The sequence below is a fragment of the Gorilla gorilla genome, chromosome 11 (genome assembly GCF_029281585.2).
Source record: "Gorilla gorilla gorilla isolate KB3781 chromosome 11, NHGRI_mGorGor1-v2.1_pri, whole genome shotgun sequence".
Classification (NCBI taxonomy): domain Eukaryota; kingdom Metazoa; phylum Chordata; class Mammalia; order Primates; family Hominidae; genus Gorilla; species Gorilla gorilla.
Genome location: NC_073235.2, coordinates 81,010,607 through 81,030,455, shown reverse-complemented (window position 1 = coordinate 81,030,455; position 19,849 = coordinate 81,010,607). Strand labels below are relative to the sequence as shown.

The 19,849-nt window shown below is 40.7% G+C and overlaps 1 protein-coding gene across 1 annotated transcript in view; it reads left to right on the top strand.

Moving 5' to 3' along the window:
• TTN (titin) overlaps positions 1 to 19,849 on the top strand; it is a 281,502-nt gene that overhangs the window by 248,707 nt on the left and 12,946 nt on the right. The window contains exons 306-332 of the mRNA XM_063695029.1: positions 169 to 465; positions 571 to 1,158; positions 1,251 to 1,553; positions 1,662 to 1,958; positions 3,646 to 3,933; positions 4,029 to 4,328; positions 4,565 to 4,867; positions 4,974 to 5,279; positions 5,385 to 7,151; positions 7,521 to 7,814; positions 8,508 to 8,795; positions 8,912 to 9,211; positions 9,308 to 11,374; positions 11,476 to 11,778; positions 11,876 to 12,181; positions 12,279 to 12,569; positions 12,665 to 12,961; positions 13,088 to 13,393; positions 14,278 to 14,583; positions 14,669 to 14,950; positions 15,122 to 15,715; positions 15,839 to 16,126; positions 16,225 to 16,524; positions 17,204 to 17,506; positions 18,423 to 18,725; positions 18,827 to 19,411; positions 19,542 to 19,847. Of these exons, the coding sequence (XP_063551099.1) occupies positions 169 to 465; positions 571 to 1,158; positions 1,251 to 1,553; positions 1,662 to 1,958; positions 3,646 to 3,933; positions 4,029 to 4,328; positions 4,565 to 4,867; positions 4,974 to 5,279; positions 5,385 to 7,151; positions 7,521 to 7,814; positions 8,508 to 8,795; positions 8,912 to 9,211; positions 9,308 to 11,374; positions 11,476 to 11,778; positions 11,876 to 12,181; positions 12,279 to 12,569; positions 12,665 to 12,961; positions 13,088 to 13,393; positions 14,278 to 14,583; positions 14,669 to 14,950; positions 15,122 to 15,715; positions 15,839 to 16,126; positions 16,225 to 16,524; positions 17,204 to 17,506; positions 18,423 to 18,725; positions 18,827 to 19,411; positions 19,542 to 19,847 (12,168 nt within the window). The remainder of the gene's footprint in view (positions 1 to 168; positions 466 to 570; positions 1,159 to 1,250; positions 1,554 to 1,661; positions 1,959 to 3,645; positions 3,934 to 4,028; positions 4,329 to 4,564; positions 4,868 to 4,973; positions 5,280 to 5,384; positions 7,152 to 7,520; positions 7,815 to 8,507; positions 8,796 to 8,911; positions 9,212 to 9,307; positions 11,375 to 11,475; positions 11,779 to 11,875; positions 12,182 to 12,278; positions 12,570 to 12,664; positions 12,962 to 13,087; positions 13,394 to 14,277; positions 14,584 to 14,668; positions 14,951 to 15,121; positions 15,716 to 15,838; positions 16,127 to 16,224; positions 16,525 to 17,203; positions 17,507 to 18,422; positions 18,726 to 18,826; positions 19,412 to 19,541; positions 19,848 to 19,849) is intronic.

The following is a 19,849-nucleotide window of genomic DNA, read 5'->3' as shown; positions in this document are numbered from 1 at the left end:
GAGCCTTGGTTGGTTCAGAAGCAAAATGGGTTATGTAAAAAGGAAGACTAAAATCAACGTAAAAATATGGCCTTCATTTAAAAGTTTTCTTTTGACAATACATGAAGAGTGCACATTTAAAAGTGTTGTAATAATTATTCACTTTCTTTTGATGCTTTGTTTTCTTAGAAAAACCAAGCCCACCTGAAAAACTTGGAGTAACAAGTATATCCAAAGACAGTGTTTCCCTGACCTGGCTGAAGCCTGAACATGATGGCGGAAGCAGAATTGTACACTATGTCGTTGAAGCACTAGAAAAAGGACAGAAAAACTGGGTTAAATGTGCAGTGGCAAAGTCAACCCATCACGTTGTTTCCGGTCTGAGAGAGAATTCTGAATACTTTTTCCGAGTGTTTGCTGAAAATCAAGCTGGCCTGAGTGACCCGAGAGAGCTTCTGCTTCCTGTTCTTATTAAGGAGCAACTAGGTATGTCTAATTTTGTGTAGAAGCAAAATTTGAAATTATTTGCATTGATTTATGTTAATTTTCAGAAACGCTTTTTCACTTTCACTTTCTATACTCATTTTTCAGAACCACTTGAAATTGATATGAAGAATTTCCCAAGTCACACTGTATATGTTAGAGCTGGTTCAAACCTTAAAGTTGACATTCCAATCTCTGGAAAACCACTTCCCAAAGTGACCTTATCAAGAGATGGTGTCCCCCTTAAGGCAACCATGAGATTTAATACCGAAATTACTGCTGAGAACCTGACCATTAATCTCAAAGAAAGTGTTACAGCTGACGCTGGGAGATATGAAATCACTGCTGCCAACTCCAGTGGTACAGCCAAAGCTTTCATTAACATTGTTGTGCTAGACAGGCCTGGTCCTCCAACTGGCCCTGTTGTTATTAGTGATATAACTGAAGAAAGTGTGACTCTCAAATGGGAGCCACCTAAGTATGACGGTGGAAGCCAAGTTACCAACTACATTCTACTCAAAAGAGAAACAAGTACTGCAGTGTGGACTGAAGTGTCTGCAACAGTTGCAAGAACCATGATGAAAGTCATGAAACTGACCACAGGAGAAGAATACCAATTCCGCATCAAGGCAGAAAACCGCTTTGGCATCAGTGATCATATAGATTCAGCTTGTGTGACTGTCAAACTACCATACAGTAAGTTGTCCAACTTTTCAAAGATCCAGGTTTTCTTTTACCATAAATGTGTTATTTTCTGTACTAATCTATAGGATTTCTCTCTTTTGTAGCAACACCTGGACCACCATCTACACCATGGGTCACTAATGTTACTCGAGAAAGCATCACTGTGGGCTGGCATGAACCAGTGTCAAATGGAGGCAGTGCAGTCGTAGGCTATCACCTGGAAATGAAAGACAGAAACAGTATTTTATGGCAAAAAGCCAACAAACTGGTCATCCGCACAACTCACTTCAAAGTCACAACAATCAATGCTGGACTTATTTATGAATTCAGGGTGTATGCAGAAAATGCTGCTGGAGTTGGAAAACCTAGCCATCCTTCTGAACCAGTCTTGGCAATTGATGCTTGTGGTACGTGTTTGTCATGGGAAGGGCAGTTCTGATAACAAAAATGCAAATCTTACTTCTGTGAAGCAAAATATTATAAGTGCCGCTAATCTGCTTCTCTTATTACCACAGAACCCCCAAGAAATGTTCGTATCACTGATATTTCAAAGAACTCCGTCAGCCTTTCATGGCAACAACCAGCTTTCGATGGAGGTAGCAAGATTACAGGCTACATTGTTGAGAGACGTGACCTTCCAGATGGCAGATGGACCAAGGCCAGCTTCACCAATGTTACTGAAACTCAATTCACCATCTCTGGCTTGACTCAGAATTCCCAGTATGAATTCCGTGTCTTTGCTAGGAATGCTGTTGGTTCCATTAGCAATCCATCTGAGGTTGTAGGGCCCATTACTTGCATCGATTCTTATGGTAAGCATGCTTAGCACTTTGAATCAAAATTGCTATTTAACTCAGTATTTCCGCATACCTTTTCCTGGTTCTATTCCTATAAAATAACTTTTACTCTGTGCCTTAATGGGGTTTTTGGAAGAAATTATGGACTAGCTGGGAGTCTGAGGAAAATTCCTTAAATAGCTTTCCAGCCCTCTTGACTTGACTGTAAAGTGAGAGATTTAGACCTCAGGATATCTATGGGCCTTTCCAACTTCAACCTTTTATGGTTGTTTGATTGTATGAGTTGGTGCTTTCATTCTATTTTAAATTATCAGAGTCAATAATTAAACCATGGTTGAGTTCCTAGAGAATATTGCTCTTAAATAAGCCACAGACTAAACAGAGACTTCGTTTTTTTGTTTGTTTGTTTGTTTGTTTGTTTGTTTGAGACAGAGTCTCACTCTGTCGCCCAGGCTGTAGTGCAGTGGCACGGTCTTGGTTCACTGCAACTTCCGCCTCCTGGGCTCAAACGATTCTCGTGCCTCAGTCATCTGAGTAGCTGGGATTACAGGCATGCCCCACCACACCCAGCTAATTTTTTGTATTTTTAGTAGGGACGGAGTTTCACCATGTTGGCCAGGCAGGTCTCAACCTCCTGACCTCAGGTGATCCACCCACCTCGGCCTCCCAAAGTGTTGGGATTACAGGTGTGAGCCACCATGCCTGGTCTAAACACAGACTTTGATGATGATAGTATTAGCAGCAGCTAACATTTATTGAGGAATTTTCATGAATTCTTTCCCTTAGTTCTCACAGCCCTCATATTAGCCATCTTATAGAAGGGAAACTGAGGCTGAGAGTGCTTTTGTAACTTCCCCGTTAAGGGATGGAGTGGGAATTCAGACAGACAGACTTCAGAGCCCTCTCTATCATGGTTAGTCCAAAATGCATATTCTTCACCATTCTGGAAAATAAGTGGCACATTCAACTCAACAATGTTTTGAAAATTAAAACGTCATGAGAGTCAGGTATCCTGTGACACTTTACCTAAAAGATCTCCATTTGCTAAGAGAAAATTGAGCCACTATAGTGTCTGGGCAAAAGTATCCACTTCCATCTTCATGCTGAGAATCTCAGGGCTGTTCATTATTTATGAATCAGGCTTTGTGGATACTGAATCAGTGTTTATGAGAGTATAGAGCAAGTCGAATTTAGTTATCTTTCTTGATAATTCCAAACAGCATGGCAGAAAATCTGTCCAGTAATTATGTAGCTCTGTGGGTAGAGAATTCAGACTTTAAGTGTCTGACATGAACCATCCACACTTGGATATCAGTGAACTGGGAAGGGAAAAGAAAAAGAATAGGAGGTGCTTAGAAGAAAAGGAAAGAAAAGCTAAAGTGAAAGGAAATGTTTAACAGCTTCTTCCATGATGTTCTCACTACCATATCCCATTTCTTCACTGGAATAAAGCAACTAATGGACTTTAAAACACATGTAAAAGGTGCTTAAGTCCCTGCACAACTCACAGTCTTTCTACCCCATCTGAGATAGAAGAGTGGCCTATAAATTTTTAATTTTTAAATAATAATTGCATAGAATTATAATGATGGTGTGTGTGTATAATTTAATAATGGCCAATGACCTTACTTTAAGGTTGGTGCAACTATTTTTTTTCCATCCTTATAATATTTTTAATATTTCTGATCTGTTTTTCTTGCAGGTGGTCCTGTAATTGATTTGCCTCTAGAATATACAGAAGTTGTCAAATACAGAGCAGGTACATCTGTGAAGCTCAGAGCTGGCATTTCTGGCAAACCTGCACCTACTATTGAGTGGTATAAAGATGATAAAGAATTACAAACCAATGCACTGGTGTGTGTTGAAAATACCACGGACCTCGCATCTATACTCATCAAAGATGCCGATCGCCTTAATAGTGGATGCTATGAATTAAAACTAAGGAATGCCATGGGCTCAGCCTCAGCCACCATCAGAGTACAGATCCTTGGTAGGTGCTGAATACAGACCACTGAAAGCTTAGTAATTTTGAATAAGTAGGCTTTAAAGAAGTACTAACATCGTGTTTTGTCCTTTCACTGATAGACAAACCAGGCCCACCTGGTGGACCAATTGAATTTAAGACTGTAACTGCTGAAAAGATCACCCTTCTCTGGAGGCCTCCAGCTGATGATGGTGGTGCAAAAATCACTCACTACATTGTGGAAAAGCGTGAGACAAGCCGCGTTGTGTGGTCTATGGTGTCTGAACATTTGGAAGAGTGCATCATTACAACCACCAAAATTATCAAAGGAAATGAATACATCTTCCGGGTCCGAGCCGTGAACAAATATGGAATTGGCGAGCCACTGGAATCTGATTCCGTTGTAGCCAAGAACGCATTTGGTGAGACATGATTTCATTAGAAAACTGAAACGTGAAAAATTTTAAAATAAACTACGCTAACCTGTGCATATGCTTTAATTTTCTTTTATATAACACCTGTCTCATTACCATCCTTTTCACAAGGTGAAAAATATAAAAAATAAAACCAATGTTCTTGGAAAGAATGTGAACATCAAAGGTATAATTTATCAGTAATGTTGATTCTTGTACCTTGTTTTCCTTTCCTTTCTAAATAGTTACACCTGGGCCACCAGGCATAACAGAAGTGACAAAGATTACCAAGAATTCGATGACTGTTGTATGGAGCAGGCCAATTGCAGATGGCGGTAGTGATATAAGTGGCTATTTCCTTGAAAAACGAGACAAGAAGAGCCTAGGATGGTTTAAAGTACTAAAAGAGACTATCCGTGACACCAGACAAAAAGTAACAGGACTCACAGAAAACAGTGACTATCAATACAGAGTTTGTGCTGTAAACGCTGCTGGACAGGGTCCATTTTCTGAACCATCTGAATTCTACAAAGCTGCTGATCCTATTGGTAAGTACTCATACCTGCAGCATCTTCACCTGTGTCTTCTATATTCACCTGTGTGACTAAATTGTACATGATTGTGTAATTATTTTATTGTGAATGGCCATTCCAGATCCTCCAGGTCCACCTGCTAAGATAAGAATCGCAGATTCAACCAAGTCATCCATCACCCTTGGCTGGAGTAAGCCTGTCTATGATGGGGGCAGTGCTGTTACTGGGTATGTTGTCGAGATAAGACAAGGAGAGGAAGAGGAATGGACTACTGTCTCTACCAAAGGAGAGGTCAGAACTACAGAATATGTGGTATCCAACCTGAAACCTGGAGTCAATTACTACTTCCGGGTATCTGCTGTAAACTGTGCTGGACAAGGAGAACCTATAGAAATGACTGAACCTGTACAAGCTAAAGATATACTTGGTATGTACCTACTGGTTTTATTATGTTTTTTAATAAGCATACTTCCAGGAAATTACTCTTTTTTGCTTTTAAAATTCACTGTATATGTCCATTTTATGTCTACAGAGGCACCAGAGATTGACCTGGATGTGGCTCTCAGAACTTCTGTTATTGCCAAAGCTGGTGAAGATGTACAAGTGTTGATTCCCTTTAAAGGCAGACCTCCACCTACTGTCACATGGAGAAAAGATGAGAAGAATCTTGGCAGTGATGCCAGATACAGCATTGAAAACACTGATTCATCCTCATTACTCACCATTCCTCAAGTTACTCGCAATGATACAGGAAAATATATTCTCACAATAGAAAATGGAGTTGGTGAACCTAAGTCTTCAACTGTGAGTGTTAAAGTGCTTGACACACCAGCTGCCTGCCAGAAACTACAGGTTAAACATGTTTCTCGAGGCACAGTCACTTTGCTCTGGGATCCTCCTCTCATTGATGGAGGATCTCCAATAATTAATTATGTCATTGAAAAGAGAGATGCCACCAAGAGAACATGGTCTGTCGTGTCACACAAATGTTCTAGCACATCCTTCAAGCTAATAGATTTGTCGGAGAAGACTCCATTCTTCTTCAGAGTTCTTGCAGAAAATGAAATTGGAATTGGGGAACCCTGTGAAACTACAGAGCCAGTGAAGGCTGCTGAAGTACCAGCTCCTATACGTGATCTCTCAATGAAAGACTCAACAAAGACATCTGTCATCCTCAGCTGGACCAAACCTGACTTTGATGGTGGTAGCGTCATCACAGAATATGTTGTAGAAAGGAAAGGTAAAGGTGAACAGACATGGTCCCACGCTGGCATAAGTAAGACATGTGAAATTGAGGTTAGCCAACTTAAGGAGCAGTCAGTCCTGGAGTTCAGAGTGTTTGCCAAAAATGAGAAAGGACTGAGTGATCCTGTCACTATTGGGCCAATTACAGTGAAAGAACTTATTATTACACCTGAAGTTGACCTGTCAGATATCCCTGGGGCACAAGTCACTGTGAGAATTGGGCACAATGTGCACCTTGAATTACCTTATAAGGGAAAACCCAAACCATCCATCAGTTGGCTGAAAGATGGCTTGCCACTGAAAGAAAGTGAATTTGTTCGTTTCAGTAAAACTGAAAACAAAATTACTTTGAGTATTAAGAATGCCAAGAAGGAGCATGGAGGAAAATACACTGTTATTCTTGATAATGCAGTGTGTAGAATTGCAGTCCCCATTACAGTCATCACCCTTGGCCCACCATCAAAGCCCAAAGGACCCATTCGATTTGATGAAATCAAGGCTGATAGTGTCATCCTGTCATGGGATGTACCTGAAGATAATGGAGGAGGAGAAATTACTTGTTACAGCATCGAGAAGCGGGAAACTTCACAAACTAACTGGAAGATGGTGTGTTCAAGTGTTGCCAGAACGACTTTCAAAGTTCCTAATCTAGTCAAAGATGCTGAGTACCAGTTTAGAGTGAGGGCAGAAAACAGATACGGAGTCAGCCAACCACTTGTCTCAAGCATTATTGTGGCAAAACACCAGTTCAGGATTCCTGGTCCCCCAGGAAAGCCAGTTATATACAATGTGACTTCTGATGGCATGTCACTAACTTGGGATGCTCCAGTTTATGATGGTGGTTCAGAAGTTACTGGATTCCATGTTGAAAAGAAAGAAAGAAATAGCATCCTCTGGCAAAAAGTTAATACATCACCAATCTCTGGAAGAGAATATAGAGCTACTGGACTGGTAGAAGGTCTGGATTACCAATTCCGTGTATATGCTGAAAATTCTGCTGGCCTAAGCTCACCTAGTGACCCAAGCAAATTTACCTTAGCTGTTTCTCCAGTAGGTAAGTGATTATTACTCAAATACATTTAGTTTAGCAATTGAACATATTAGAAACAAATATATCAAGGAATGCTTTTCTTCTCTGCATCACCTTCTTACATATCTTCTTGTCACTAGAGAACTGGTCATGTAAAGCAAGAGGAATTATTTTAAGTCAGTCTAATAAACTAATTTGAAGTTCATTTTAAAGACTATGAAATGGAAAGTTGAAATTAATGACCAAAATGAGTTTGGGAGATTGAATAAATTACTTATTATAAAAATTTTACTTATTTATTAAAATTATAGCATAATTGTATTGTTCTTCCATGGATGATTAAGACCTGGTTACAAATGTAATGATGCATTTACCTTCCTTATAATTTTTTAGACCCACCTGGCACTCCTGACTACATTGATGTCACCCGGGAAACCATCACACTTAAATGGAACCCACCATTGCGTGATGGAGGCAGTAAGATTGTGGGCTATAGCATTGAGAAACGGCAAGGAAATGAACGCTGGGTGAGATGCAACTTTACTGACGTCAGTGAATGTCAGTACACAGTTACAGGACTCAGTCCTGGGGATCGCTATGAGTTCAGAATAATTGCAAGAAATGCTGTTGGAACTATAAGCCCGCCCTCACAGTCTTCTGGCATTATTATGACAAGAGATGAAAATGGTAAGCATTTACAACTTATTTCCAATGAGACTAAGAGCATTCACATTTTTAAAAAACACATTTGGCCCCTGGCCTGTAAAATGGTAACAGAAACAAATTACCCAAGGTTGCTAAGTGGATGAATTATGTCTTTCTACCTTTCAGATGAAAAGAAGAAAAAAATAATTGGCATCAATTATTTTTTCTATTATTTCACTCCATTCCCATATAAAGAGCATGCAGCAAGTGGGAATGAGTTTTTAGCTTTGTAATTTTCGCCACTTAACAGTAAATAAAGAAAAGGTTTTCGAGAATAAGTGTCCATCTTTACTGAAGTTATTAAAATACAACATACATCCAACAACACAATCATCCCCTTGCTTGAATGCAGCTGATGGCCTCTTAAAAGAACTTGTGTGACTGTGCAGCAGTATTAGGAAGTACATGATCTGTAAATGTTTCACTTTCCTTTTTACAAAGAGCAATGCAAAATTAAAAACATGACAGGCATTACAAAGGGAATAATAATAGGCAAATATTTAACCCCATAGTCCAAATTCTCAATTATCAATCCTACTTTCAAAATAGGCTTTGGTAGCACAGTAGAAGTCATTACTCTTCCAGGCCTTGTGATATGGCACTACTGAAAAATATATATTTATGTATGTCTTTATTAAGCCAAACTAATACATAGTATTTCTCTTTCTTTTATAGTTCCACCAATAGTAGAGTTTGGCCCTGAATACTTTGACGGTCTCATTATTAAGTCCGGAGAGAGCCTTAGAATTAAAGCTTTGGTACAAGGAAGACCAGTGCCTCGAGTAACTTGGTTCAAAGATGGAGTGGAAATCGAAAAGAGGATGAATATGGAAATAACCGACGTACTTGGATCCACCAGCCTATTTGTTAGAGATGCTACTCGGGACCATCGTGGTGTATACACAGTGGAAGCCAAAAATGCATCTGGTTCTGCAAAAGCAGAAATTAAAGTGAAAGTACAAGGTACTTTTAAAATAGCTTCTTAATGTTACAATTTATGAACTTGGATTAAAGACATGCCTAGTTGTATTTTAATGGACAAGGAAAAAGAAACTAACTCTAGAAACTTTTTCTTATAGATACACCAGGAAAAGTAGTTGGGCCAATAAGATTCACCAGTATTACTGGGGAGAAGATGACTCTGTGGTGGGATGCTCCACTCAATGACGGTTGTGCTCCCATAACCCACTACATCATTGAAAAACGGGAAACCAGCAGACTTGCTTGGGCACTAATTGAGGATAAATGTGAAGCCCAAAGTTACACTGCCATTAAACTAATAAACGGCAATGAATACCAATTCCGTGTTTCTGCAGTTAACAAGTTTGGTGTTGGCAGGCCACTTGATTCTGATCCAGTGGTTGCTCAAATACAATACAGTAAGTTTGCGTTTTTACTAAGCGGTATTATGTCAAAAGTTTAACCTTCCAAGCAAATGCATCTAATTGATTTGGGGTTTTGTTTTTGTTTTACAGCTGTTCCTGATGCCCCTGGCATTCCAGAACCTAGCAACATAACAGGCAACAGCATTACCCTGACATGGGCAAGGCCAGAATCAGATGGTGGCAGTGAAATTCAACAGTATATCCTTGAAAGAAGAGAAAAGAAAAGCACAAGATGGGTAAAAGTGATCAGCAAACGACCAATCTCTGAAACAAGATTCAAAGTCACTGGTCTGACAGAAGGCAATGAGTATGAATTCCATGTCATGGCTGAAAATGCTGCAGGAGTTGGACCTGCAAGTGGCATCTCAAGACTCATTAAATGTAGAGAGCCTGTCAACCCACCAGGTCCTCCCACAGTGGTCAAAGTAACAGACACATCAAAGACAACTGTGAGCTTAGAATGGTCCAAACCAGTGTTTGATGGTGGCATGGAAATAATTGGGTATATTATTGAAATGTGTAAGGCCGACTTAGGAGACTGGCACAAGGTGAATGCAGAGGCATGTGTGAAAACAAGATATACAGTCACTGATCTACAAGCAGGTGAAGAATACAAATTCCGAGTTAGTGCTATCAATGGTGCTGGAAAAGGCGACAGCTGTGAAGTGACTGGCACAATTAAAGCAGTTGACCGGTTAACAGCTCCTGAGTTAGACATAGATGCAAACTTCAAACAGACTCATGTTGTTAGAGCTGGGGCCAGTATTCGCCTCTTCATTGCCTACCAAGGTAGACCTACTCCTACAGCTGTGTGGAGCAAACCAGACTCTAACCTTAGCCTTCGGGCTGATATTCATACAACAGACTCCTTCAGCACCCTCACTGTGGAAAACTGCAACAGAAATGATGCAGGGAAATATACCCTTACTGTGGAAAACAACAGTGGTAGTAAGTCAATCACATTCACCGTGAAAGTGCTAGACACTCCAGGCCCACCTGGCCCAATTACCTTCAAAGATGTGACCCGGGGATCTGCTACATTGATGTGGGATGCCCCTCTTCTTGACGGTGGTGCCCGAATCCATCATTATGTGGTAGAGAAACGAGAGGCAAGTCGCCGTAGTTGGCAGGTTATCAGTGAAAAATGCACTCGTCAGATCTTCAAGGTCAATGACCTGGCCGAAGGTGTTCCGTACTATTTCCGTGTTTCTGCAGTAAATGAGTATGGTGTTGGTGAGCCCTATGAAATGCCAGAACCAATTGTAGCCACAGAACAGCCTGCTCCACCTAGGAGACTTGATGTTGTTGATACTAGCAAATCCTCCGCAGTCTTAGCTTGGCTTAAACCTGACCATGATGGAGGCAGCCGGATCACTGGCTACCTGCTTGAAATGAGACAAAAGGGATCTGACTTCTGGGTTGAAGCTGGTCACACCAAACAGCTGACTTTCACAGTAGAGCGTCTTGTTGAGAAAACTGAATATGAATTCCGTGTGAAGGCCAAGAATGATGCTGGCTATAGTGAACCCAGGGAAGCCTTCTCTTCTGTCATCATTAAGGAGCCTCAAATCGAGCCCACTGCTGACCTCACTGGAATTACCAATCAGCTTATAACTTGCAAAGCAGGAAGCCCATTTACCATTGACGTACCAATCAGTGGTCGTCCCGCCCCCAAAGTAACATGGAAACTGGAAGAAATGAGACTTAAAGAGACAGATCGAGTGAGCATTACAACAACAAAAGACAGAACCACACTGACTGTAAAGGACAGCATGAGAGGTGACTCTGGAAGATACTTCTTGACCCTGGAAAATACAGCTGGTGTTAAAACATTTAGTGTCACAGTTGTGGTCATTGGAAGACCAGGTCCAGTAACCGGCCCCATTGAGGTCTCATCTGTCTCAGCTGAATCTTGTGTCCTGTCATGGGGAGAACCTAAAGATGATGGAGGCACTGAAATTACTAATTACATAGTTGAAAAGCGTGAATCGGGTACAACAGCTTGGCAGCTTGTCAATTCCAGTGTCAAGCGCACTCAAATTAAAGTCACTCATCTCACAAAATACATGGAATATTCTTTCCGTGTCAGTTCAGAGAACAGATTTGGTGTCAGCAAACCTCTAGAATCAGCACCAATAATTGCTGAACATCCATTTGGTAAGAAAAATAAAACTCCTATTTCAAAGTCTCTATTATTAAATGTTTCCCCTGAATTTTATAAAATTGTATTCATACTTAATACCTTTGTTTATATTTAGTCCCACCAAGCGCTCCTACCAGACCTGAGGTCTACCACGTGTCTGCCAATGCCATGTCTATTCGTTGGGAAGAACCCTACCACGATGGTGGCAGTAAAATCATTGGCTACTGGGTTGAGAAGAAAGAACGTAATACAATTCTTTGGGTGAAAGAAAACAAAGTGCCGTGCTTAGAGTGCAACTACAAAGTAACTGGTTTAGTAGAAGGACTGGAATATCAGTTCAGAACTTATGCACTCAATGCCGCAGGTGTTAGCAAGGCCAGCGAAGCTTCAAGACCTATAATGGCTCAAAATCCAGTTGGTATGTATCACAATTTAAGGGCATATTTGTTTATTATTACTGATTCTAGTAGAACTCAGAGTGGTATATTTTAACCTTATTTTTGCATCCCTTCCAGATGCACCAGGCAGACCAGAGGTGACAGATGTCACAAGATCAACAGTATCACTGATTTGGTCTGCCCCAGCGTATGATGGAGGCAGCAAGGTTGTGGGCTACATCATAGAGCGTAAGCCAGTCAGTGAGGTAGGAGATGGTCGCTGGCTGAAGTGCAACTACACCATTGTATCTGACAATTTCTTCACCGTGACTGCTCTCAGTGAAGGAGACACTTATGAGTTCCGTGTGTTAGCCAAGAATGCAGCAGGCGTAATTAGCAAAGGGTCTGAATCTACAGGCCCTGTCACTTGCCGAGATGAATACGGTAGGAAATAGTCAACATTCTCCTTTTTAAAATTATCTCAATTTATGTGAAAATAAACTCTCAGATATTCATTCATATCTGTTTTGCCTACTGACAGCTCCACCCAAAGCCAAACTGGATGCCCGATTACACGGTGATCTGGTTACCATCAGAGCAGGTTCTGATCTTGTTCTGGATGCTGCAGTTGGTGGCAAACCTGAACCCAAAATTATCTGGACCAAAGGAGACAAGGAGCTAGATCTCTGTGAAAAAGTCTCTTTGCAGTATACTGGCAAACGAGCAACTGCTGTGATCAAGTTCTGTGACAGAAGTGACAGTGGAAAATACACTTTAACAGTGAAAAATGCCAGCGGGACCAAGGCCGTGTCTGTCATGGTCAAAGTGCTTGGTAAGCATGTCAAATGTTCTCACATTTATATAGCATTTTCCAGTGTGGGCAGAAAGAATGATCTTCATCATGGCTTGTCATTACACCTGTTTCAGATTCCCCTGGCCCATGTGGAAAGCTCACCATCAGCAGAGTAACACAGGAGAAGTGCACTTTAGCCTGGAGCCTTCCGCAGGAAGACGGAGGAGCAGAAATCACTCACTACATCGTGGAAAGACGCGAGACTAGCAGGCTCAACTGGGTGATTGTTGAAGGCGAATGCCCAACCCTATCCTATGTCGTTACCAGGCTCATCAAGAACAATGAGTACATATTCCGAGTGAGGGCAGTAAACAAATATGGCCCTGGTGTGCCTGTTGAATCAGAGCCAATTGTAGCCAGAAACTCATTCAGTGAGTATTAACACTTTTAAACAATTTGACAGTTGAAATGTAATAGAATCAGGGGGAGAAGGGAGAAGGGCAGTCTTATCAATAGTAATTTTGTGCAATTCTCATCATCCTTATTTTCATAAACAGCTATTCCATCACCACCCGGCATACCTGAAGAAGTTGGGACTGGCAAAGAGCATATCATCATTCAGTGGACAAAACCTGAATCTGATGGTGGCAATGAAATCAGCAACTACCTAGTAGACAAACGTGAGAAGAAGAGCCTGCGCTGGACACGTGTCAACAAAGACTATGTGGTGTATGATACCAGGCTGAAGGTGACCAGCCTGATGGAGGGTTGTGATTACCAGTTCCGGGTGACCGCAGTGAATGCAGCTGGTAACAGTGAGCCCAGCGAAGCTTCCAACTTCATCTCATGCAGAGAACCATCATGTGAGCTCCAAGAATCATACATAAATACAATGCTCCTCAAAACTATATGACAGATAATTTTCCAACACACAATCTCTAAGAATTTTTAGAATTTATGAATGGTCTAGAAAAGCACATGCTTATTTGCATGATCATAAATATAGCTTAAGTCAGAGAACATTTTAACTATTACATCTGTTAAGTTAGCAATTAGAATTGCTAAAAGTTGTACAGCATTTTCCAATTAATGAAAAAATATTCTACTATCAATATGAAAAGAATCTATTTTATAAATTTTCCTTAGAGAAAAATGCATTGTACTGTAATAACTGAAAAGAAAAATGGCAAAACTCCTTTTAAGAAGAGGTTTAGCAGGAACATACAGTTTCTAGTGGTTTCATAAGTCACTGACAAAGTAATTGTGACAAGAGCTTCAAAAGTAAGTGGCAAATCCTTTTACAGAGTCTGAGCCCAAGAACTATAAAGGAATAGTCACTGGGACTGAATTGGGGAAGCTAAGGAAACCAATTCTTGCATTCATTAGAAATGTATTGGTGGCAAGTGATACTAACCCAGTGAAAGATAAGCAACTAAAGAAAAGTCCCTAAGAATGGGTACTTTAAGTAATGAGCTTAGCTAACAGAGAACACACAGTAAAGCTGGCCAAAGAAGTAAGGAAGAAATATCTACTTTCCTAAAGCAATTTAATTCTTAAGATAATAATATTAAATTATAATGTGGCACGCTGTGCTGTCCTATAATATCAGGAGCCCAGTTAATAAAGATTATCTTGGTGAGTGTGGACAAGAGCAATAATGCCTTTGTGAGTCTTGAAAACAAAAAATACAAATCTCAACATTTCCTTATTTGCCTAATATCTGCATCTCACTTTTTAAATTCCACAGATACCCCTGGACCACCTTCTGCTCCAAGAGTTGTGGATACCACCAAACACAGCATTAGTTTGGCATGGACCAAACCCATGTACGATGGTGGTACTGACATTGTAGGATATGTTCTGGAAATGCAAGAGAAGGACACTGATCAGTGGTACCGAGTGCATACCAATGCCACAATAAGAAATACTGAATTCACTGTGCCAGACCTTAAAATGGGCCAGAAATATTCCTTCAGAGTTGCTGCCGTGAACGTGAAGGGTATGAGCGAATACAGTGAATCAATTGCTGAAATTGAGCCCGTGGAAAGAATAGGTATTTATCACAGAAGCTTTTAGGTGAATTATTTTCTTCTCACACCTGTCCATGAATTAATTAAATTTTGTCATTAACTTTCCAGAAATACCAGATCTTGAGCTTGCAGATGATCTAAAGAAGACTGTGACCATCAGGGCTGGGGCCTCCTTGCGCTTGATGGTGTCTGTATCTGGAAGACCACCTCCTGTCATCACATGGAGCAAGCAGGGCATTGACCTTGCAAGCCGGGCAATTATTGACACCACTGAGAGCTACTCATTGCTAATAGTGGACAAAGTTAATCGGTACGATGCTGGAAAATACACAATTGAAGCTGAAAACCAATCTGGCAAGAAATCAGCAACAGTCCTTGTTAAAGTCTATGGTAAGCATTTTACTTAAAATTGGCTATACAATGAGTAGATCCTCTAAAACAATATAGCTTGACCTATGATTGATCACCTCTCTAGAGAGGAACTATGTTGATTATATTTCCCCAAGAAAAAAAAAGCTATCAGGCAAAAAGGAAATATGAATCTTTCATTCTGTTTTTCAGATACTCCTGGTCCCTGTCCTTCAGTGAAAGTTAAGGAAGTATCAAGAGATTCTGTGACTATAACTTGGGAAATTCCCACGATTGATGGTGGAGCTCCAGTCAACAATTACATCGTTGAGAAGCGTGAAGCTGCTATGAGAGCATTCAAAACAGTAACTACCAAATGCAGCAAGACACTTTACAGAATTTCTGGACTTGTAGAAGGAACCATGTACTATTTCAGAGTGCTGCCAGAAAATATTTATGGCATTGGAGAACCTTGTGAAACATCTGATGCAGTACTGGTCTCAGAAGTGCCTTTAGTGCCTGCAAAGCTAGAAGTGGTCGATGTCACCAAATCCACTGTTACCCTTGCCTGGGAAAAACCACTCTACGATGGTGGTAGCCGACTCACTGGATATGTTCTCGAGGCCTGCAAAGCTGGCACAGAGAGATGGATGAAGGTTGTCACCTTAAAACCCACAGTCCTAGAGCACACTGTTACTTCCTTAAATGAAGGTGAACAATACTTATTTAGAGTGAGGGCACAAAATGAGAAAGGTGTGTCAGAACCAAGAGAGATTGTCACAGCCGTGACTGTACAAGACCTCAGAGGTATGTACCAAATAGCCAAAAAAAAAAAAAAAAAAAGTAAAGTAAAATGAAAACATTCAGAATTCGTAACAATTTACCATAAAAATAATGCTTAAGAATAAATGCCTGATTTCTTTCCCATAGTGTTGCCAACAATCGATCTTTCTACAATGCCTCAGAAGACCATCCATGTCCCAGCTGGCAGACCAGTAGAGCTGGTGATACCTATTGCTGGCCGTCCACCTCCTGCTGCTTCCTGGTTCTTTGCTGGTTCTAAACTGAGAGAATCAGAGCGTGTCACAGTTGAAACTCACACTAAAGTAGCTAAATTAACCATCCGTGAAACCACTATCAGAGATACTGGAGAATACACACTTGAATTGAAGAATGTTACCGGAACTACTTCAGAAACCATTAAAGTTATCATTCTTGGTAAGGATGTGTGACAAAGATACAAGCAAGTTGATGTTCAGTCACCCAATTTTGATTTGAAGTAAAAATTAATTTCCTGTATTTCTTCTCTTTCATAGACAAGCCTGGTCCACCAACAGGACCTATTAAGATTGATGAAATTGATGCTACATCAATTACCATTTCCTGGGAACCACCTGAATTGGACGGTGGTGCTCCACTGAGTGGTTATGTGGTAGAACAACGTGACGCTCATCGTCCAGGATGGCTGCCCGTTTCTGAATCAGTGACTAGGTCCACGTTTAAGTTTACCAGACTCACCGAAGGAAATGAGTATGTGTTCCGTGTGGCTGCAACAAACCGCTTCGGGATTGGCTCTTACTTGCAGTCTGAGGTCATAGAGTGTCGCAGCAGCATCCGTAAGTCCACAGGCCCTTCCACCACTCTCCCCACCTCTGATTCTGAATGTTAACAAAAAAGAATTTGTTTTTAATATGCCCTAATGTAAATAAAAATAGGTCACAAAATTAACCCTGTGGTCTTTCTAAGGTTTCTAAACCTCCTTTTCTCAGGTTTCTAAACCTCCTTTTCTCAGAGGTTTTCAACACACTTAGGCTTGATTTTTTTTTTAATATCTTCACTCTTATGAAAGAGAAGAGGAGGGAGTTAGGAAGAAAGGAATGGAAGGAAGAAAAGAGAGAAGGGAAGGAGGAAGAGAGGAAAGGAAGGAGGACTGGCAATGTTATAGTGAGAAAAAATACAGAGTGCATGCTTAATAAATGTAGAATTGAAGAAAATGAGGAACAGCAAGGAAAGTACAAAATTAAACCTCAGCATCATGCAATATACCCATGTAACAAACCTGCACATTTACCCCTGAAGCTAAAAGTCAAAAATTTTTAATAAAAATAATTAAATAATTAAATGATTTAAATTAAAATTTACAAATAGTACAAAAGTGAAACTATTGGAAAAATAGTCATGTGTCTTATGTATCTTTTAAAATACCAACCAAAACCTAAGGAAAACACAAATATATGAGTCATTGTTTTAACTTATTCATATTGCCATATCGTGTTAACCTCTGTCTTGCTGCAGGTATTCCTGGACCCCCAGAAACATTACAGATATTTGATGTTTCCCGTGATGGCATGACACTTACTTGGTACCCACCAGAGGATGACGGTGGCTCCCAAGTGACTGGATATATTGTGGAGCGCAAAGAAGTGAGAGCAGATCGATGGGTCCGTGTAAATAAAGTACCTGTGACAATGACACGGTACCGCTCCACTGGCCTTATTGAAGGCTTAGAATACGAACACCGTGTCACAGCCATTAATGCAAGAGGGTCTGGGAAACCAAGTCGTCCTTCCAAACCCATCGTTGCCATGGATCCGATTGGTAAGTACATTTTGTATCAGTCAAGTTGATTGAGTTACAATTTATATGTGGGAAAATTCACCTTTTTGAAATATATAGTTCTATGACTTTTGAAAAATGTACTGTTTTGTAATCACCACCACAATCAAAATGTGGAATATTTTTATTACCCCGTAAAGTTCCCTTGTGTCCGTTTGTAATCAGTCCCTTCCCCACCCCAGCCACTAGCAATTTCTGGCAAATAATTTTTAATATTCTTCTCTGGAGTTAATTTCCACTTCTTTAAGATGAGATTCATAATACATGCTTTCTATCACACTTAAAATTTTAAAACAAGTTAATATTTCTGGAAGCACTTTAAAAACTGCTGATAAATGTAAGATAATAATAGTGATTACAAATGAAGCACATTTAAGAGAAAGGAAAGTGAAAAAATGTTAAGTATTTTTAACTGATAAAATGAATAAAATTTTCTTTTTTCTTTCGTTTTTTTGTGTTTTTTTTTTTTTTTTGAGGCAGAGTCTCACTCTGTCACCCAGGCTAGAGTGCAGTGGCATGATCTTGGCTCACTGCAACCTCTGTCTCCCAGGTTCAAGCAATTCTTCTGCCTCAGCCTCCTGAGTAGCTGGGATTACAGGTGCCTGCCACCACGCATGGCTAATTTTTATGTTTTTAGTAGAGACGCGGTTTCACCATGTTGGCCAGGCTGGTCTTGAACTAACTCCTGACCTCAAGTATCTGCCCACCTCGGCCTCCCAACCTGCTGTGATTACAGGCATGAGCCACCACACCCAGCCATGAATAAAATTTTCACAAGACAAAAAAACACGCTAATGTTAACAGTCCGTTTCAACAACTCATTGAATTTGTTAGGTGGCACAGCTAATTTTCAACTTTGCAGCAACTTTAACCAGTATATTCTTATTCTTATTCCCAGCTCCTCCAGGAAAGCCACAAAACCCAAGAGTTACTGATACAACAAGGACATCAGTCTCCCTGGCCTGGAGTGTTCCAGAAGATGAAGGAGGATCTAAAGTCACAGGCTACTTGATTGAAATGCAAAAAGTAGATCAACATGAATGGACCAAGTGTAACACCACTCCAACCAAGATTCGAGAGTATACTCTAACACACCTACCTCAGGGTGCAGAATACAGGTTCCGCGTCCTAGCTTGTAATGCTGGTGGACCTGGTGAGCCTGCTGAGGTACCAGGAACAGTCAAAGTCACTGAAATGCTTGGTGAGACATATGATCATTTGCTTTCTGCAATAATTGCCATAGACTTATTTCTTAGTCCCCCTACCCCAAATGCTAAATTGAAACCCTACCTTTTTTTCCAGAATATCCTGATTATGAACTTGATGAAAGATACCAAGAAGGTATCTTTGTAAGGCAAGGTGGAGTCATCAGACTTACCATACCAATCAAAGGAAAACCATTCCCAATATGTAAATGGACCAAGGAAGGCCAGGATATTAGTAAGCGTGCCATGATTGCAACATCTGAAACACACACTGAGCTTGTCATCAAAGAAGCAGACAGGGGTGATTCTGGCACTTATGACCTGGTTCTGGAAAATAAATGTGGCAAGAAGGCTGTCTACATCAAGGTCAGGGTGATAGGAAGTCCCAACAGTCCAGAAGGGCCACTGGAATATGATGACATCCAAGCCCGCTCTGTGAGGGTCAGCTGGAGACCTCCTGCTGATGATGGTGGTGCTGACATCTTAGGCTACGTCCTCGAGAGACGAGAAGTGCCTAAAGCCGCCTGGTATACCATTGATTCCAGAGTCCGAGGTACATCTCTGGTGGTAAAAGGCCTCAAAGAGAATGTAGAATACCATTTCCGTGTTTCAGCAGAAAACCAGTTTGGCATAAGCAAACCCTTGAAATCTGAGGAACCAGTCATACCAAAAACACCACTGAGTAAGTGCCCTTTCAACCACAAAATTATAAACATTATTTCAGCACTTTTCTGTTTTTAAATGAAAGTCATTGGCTTATAATACTTGGGACTGTATTCTAATACATGTGTGCTTTCCACTTATATTTACAGATCCTCCAGAACCTCCAAGCAATCCTCCAGAAGTACTCGATGTAACCAAGAGTTCTGTTAGCTTGTCCTGGTCCCGGCCCAAAGATGATGGTGGTTCTAGAGTCACAGGCTACTACATTGAACGCAAAGAGACATCCACTGACAAGTGGGTCAGACACAACAAGACTCAGATCACCACCACAATGTACACTGTCACAGGGCTTGTTCCCGATGCTGAGTATCAGTTCCGCATCATCGCACAGAATGATGTTGGCCTGAGTGAGACCAGCCCTGCTTCTGAACCAGTTGTTTGCAAAGATCCATTTGGT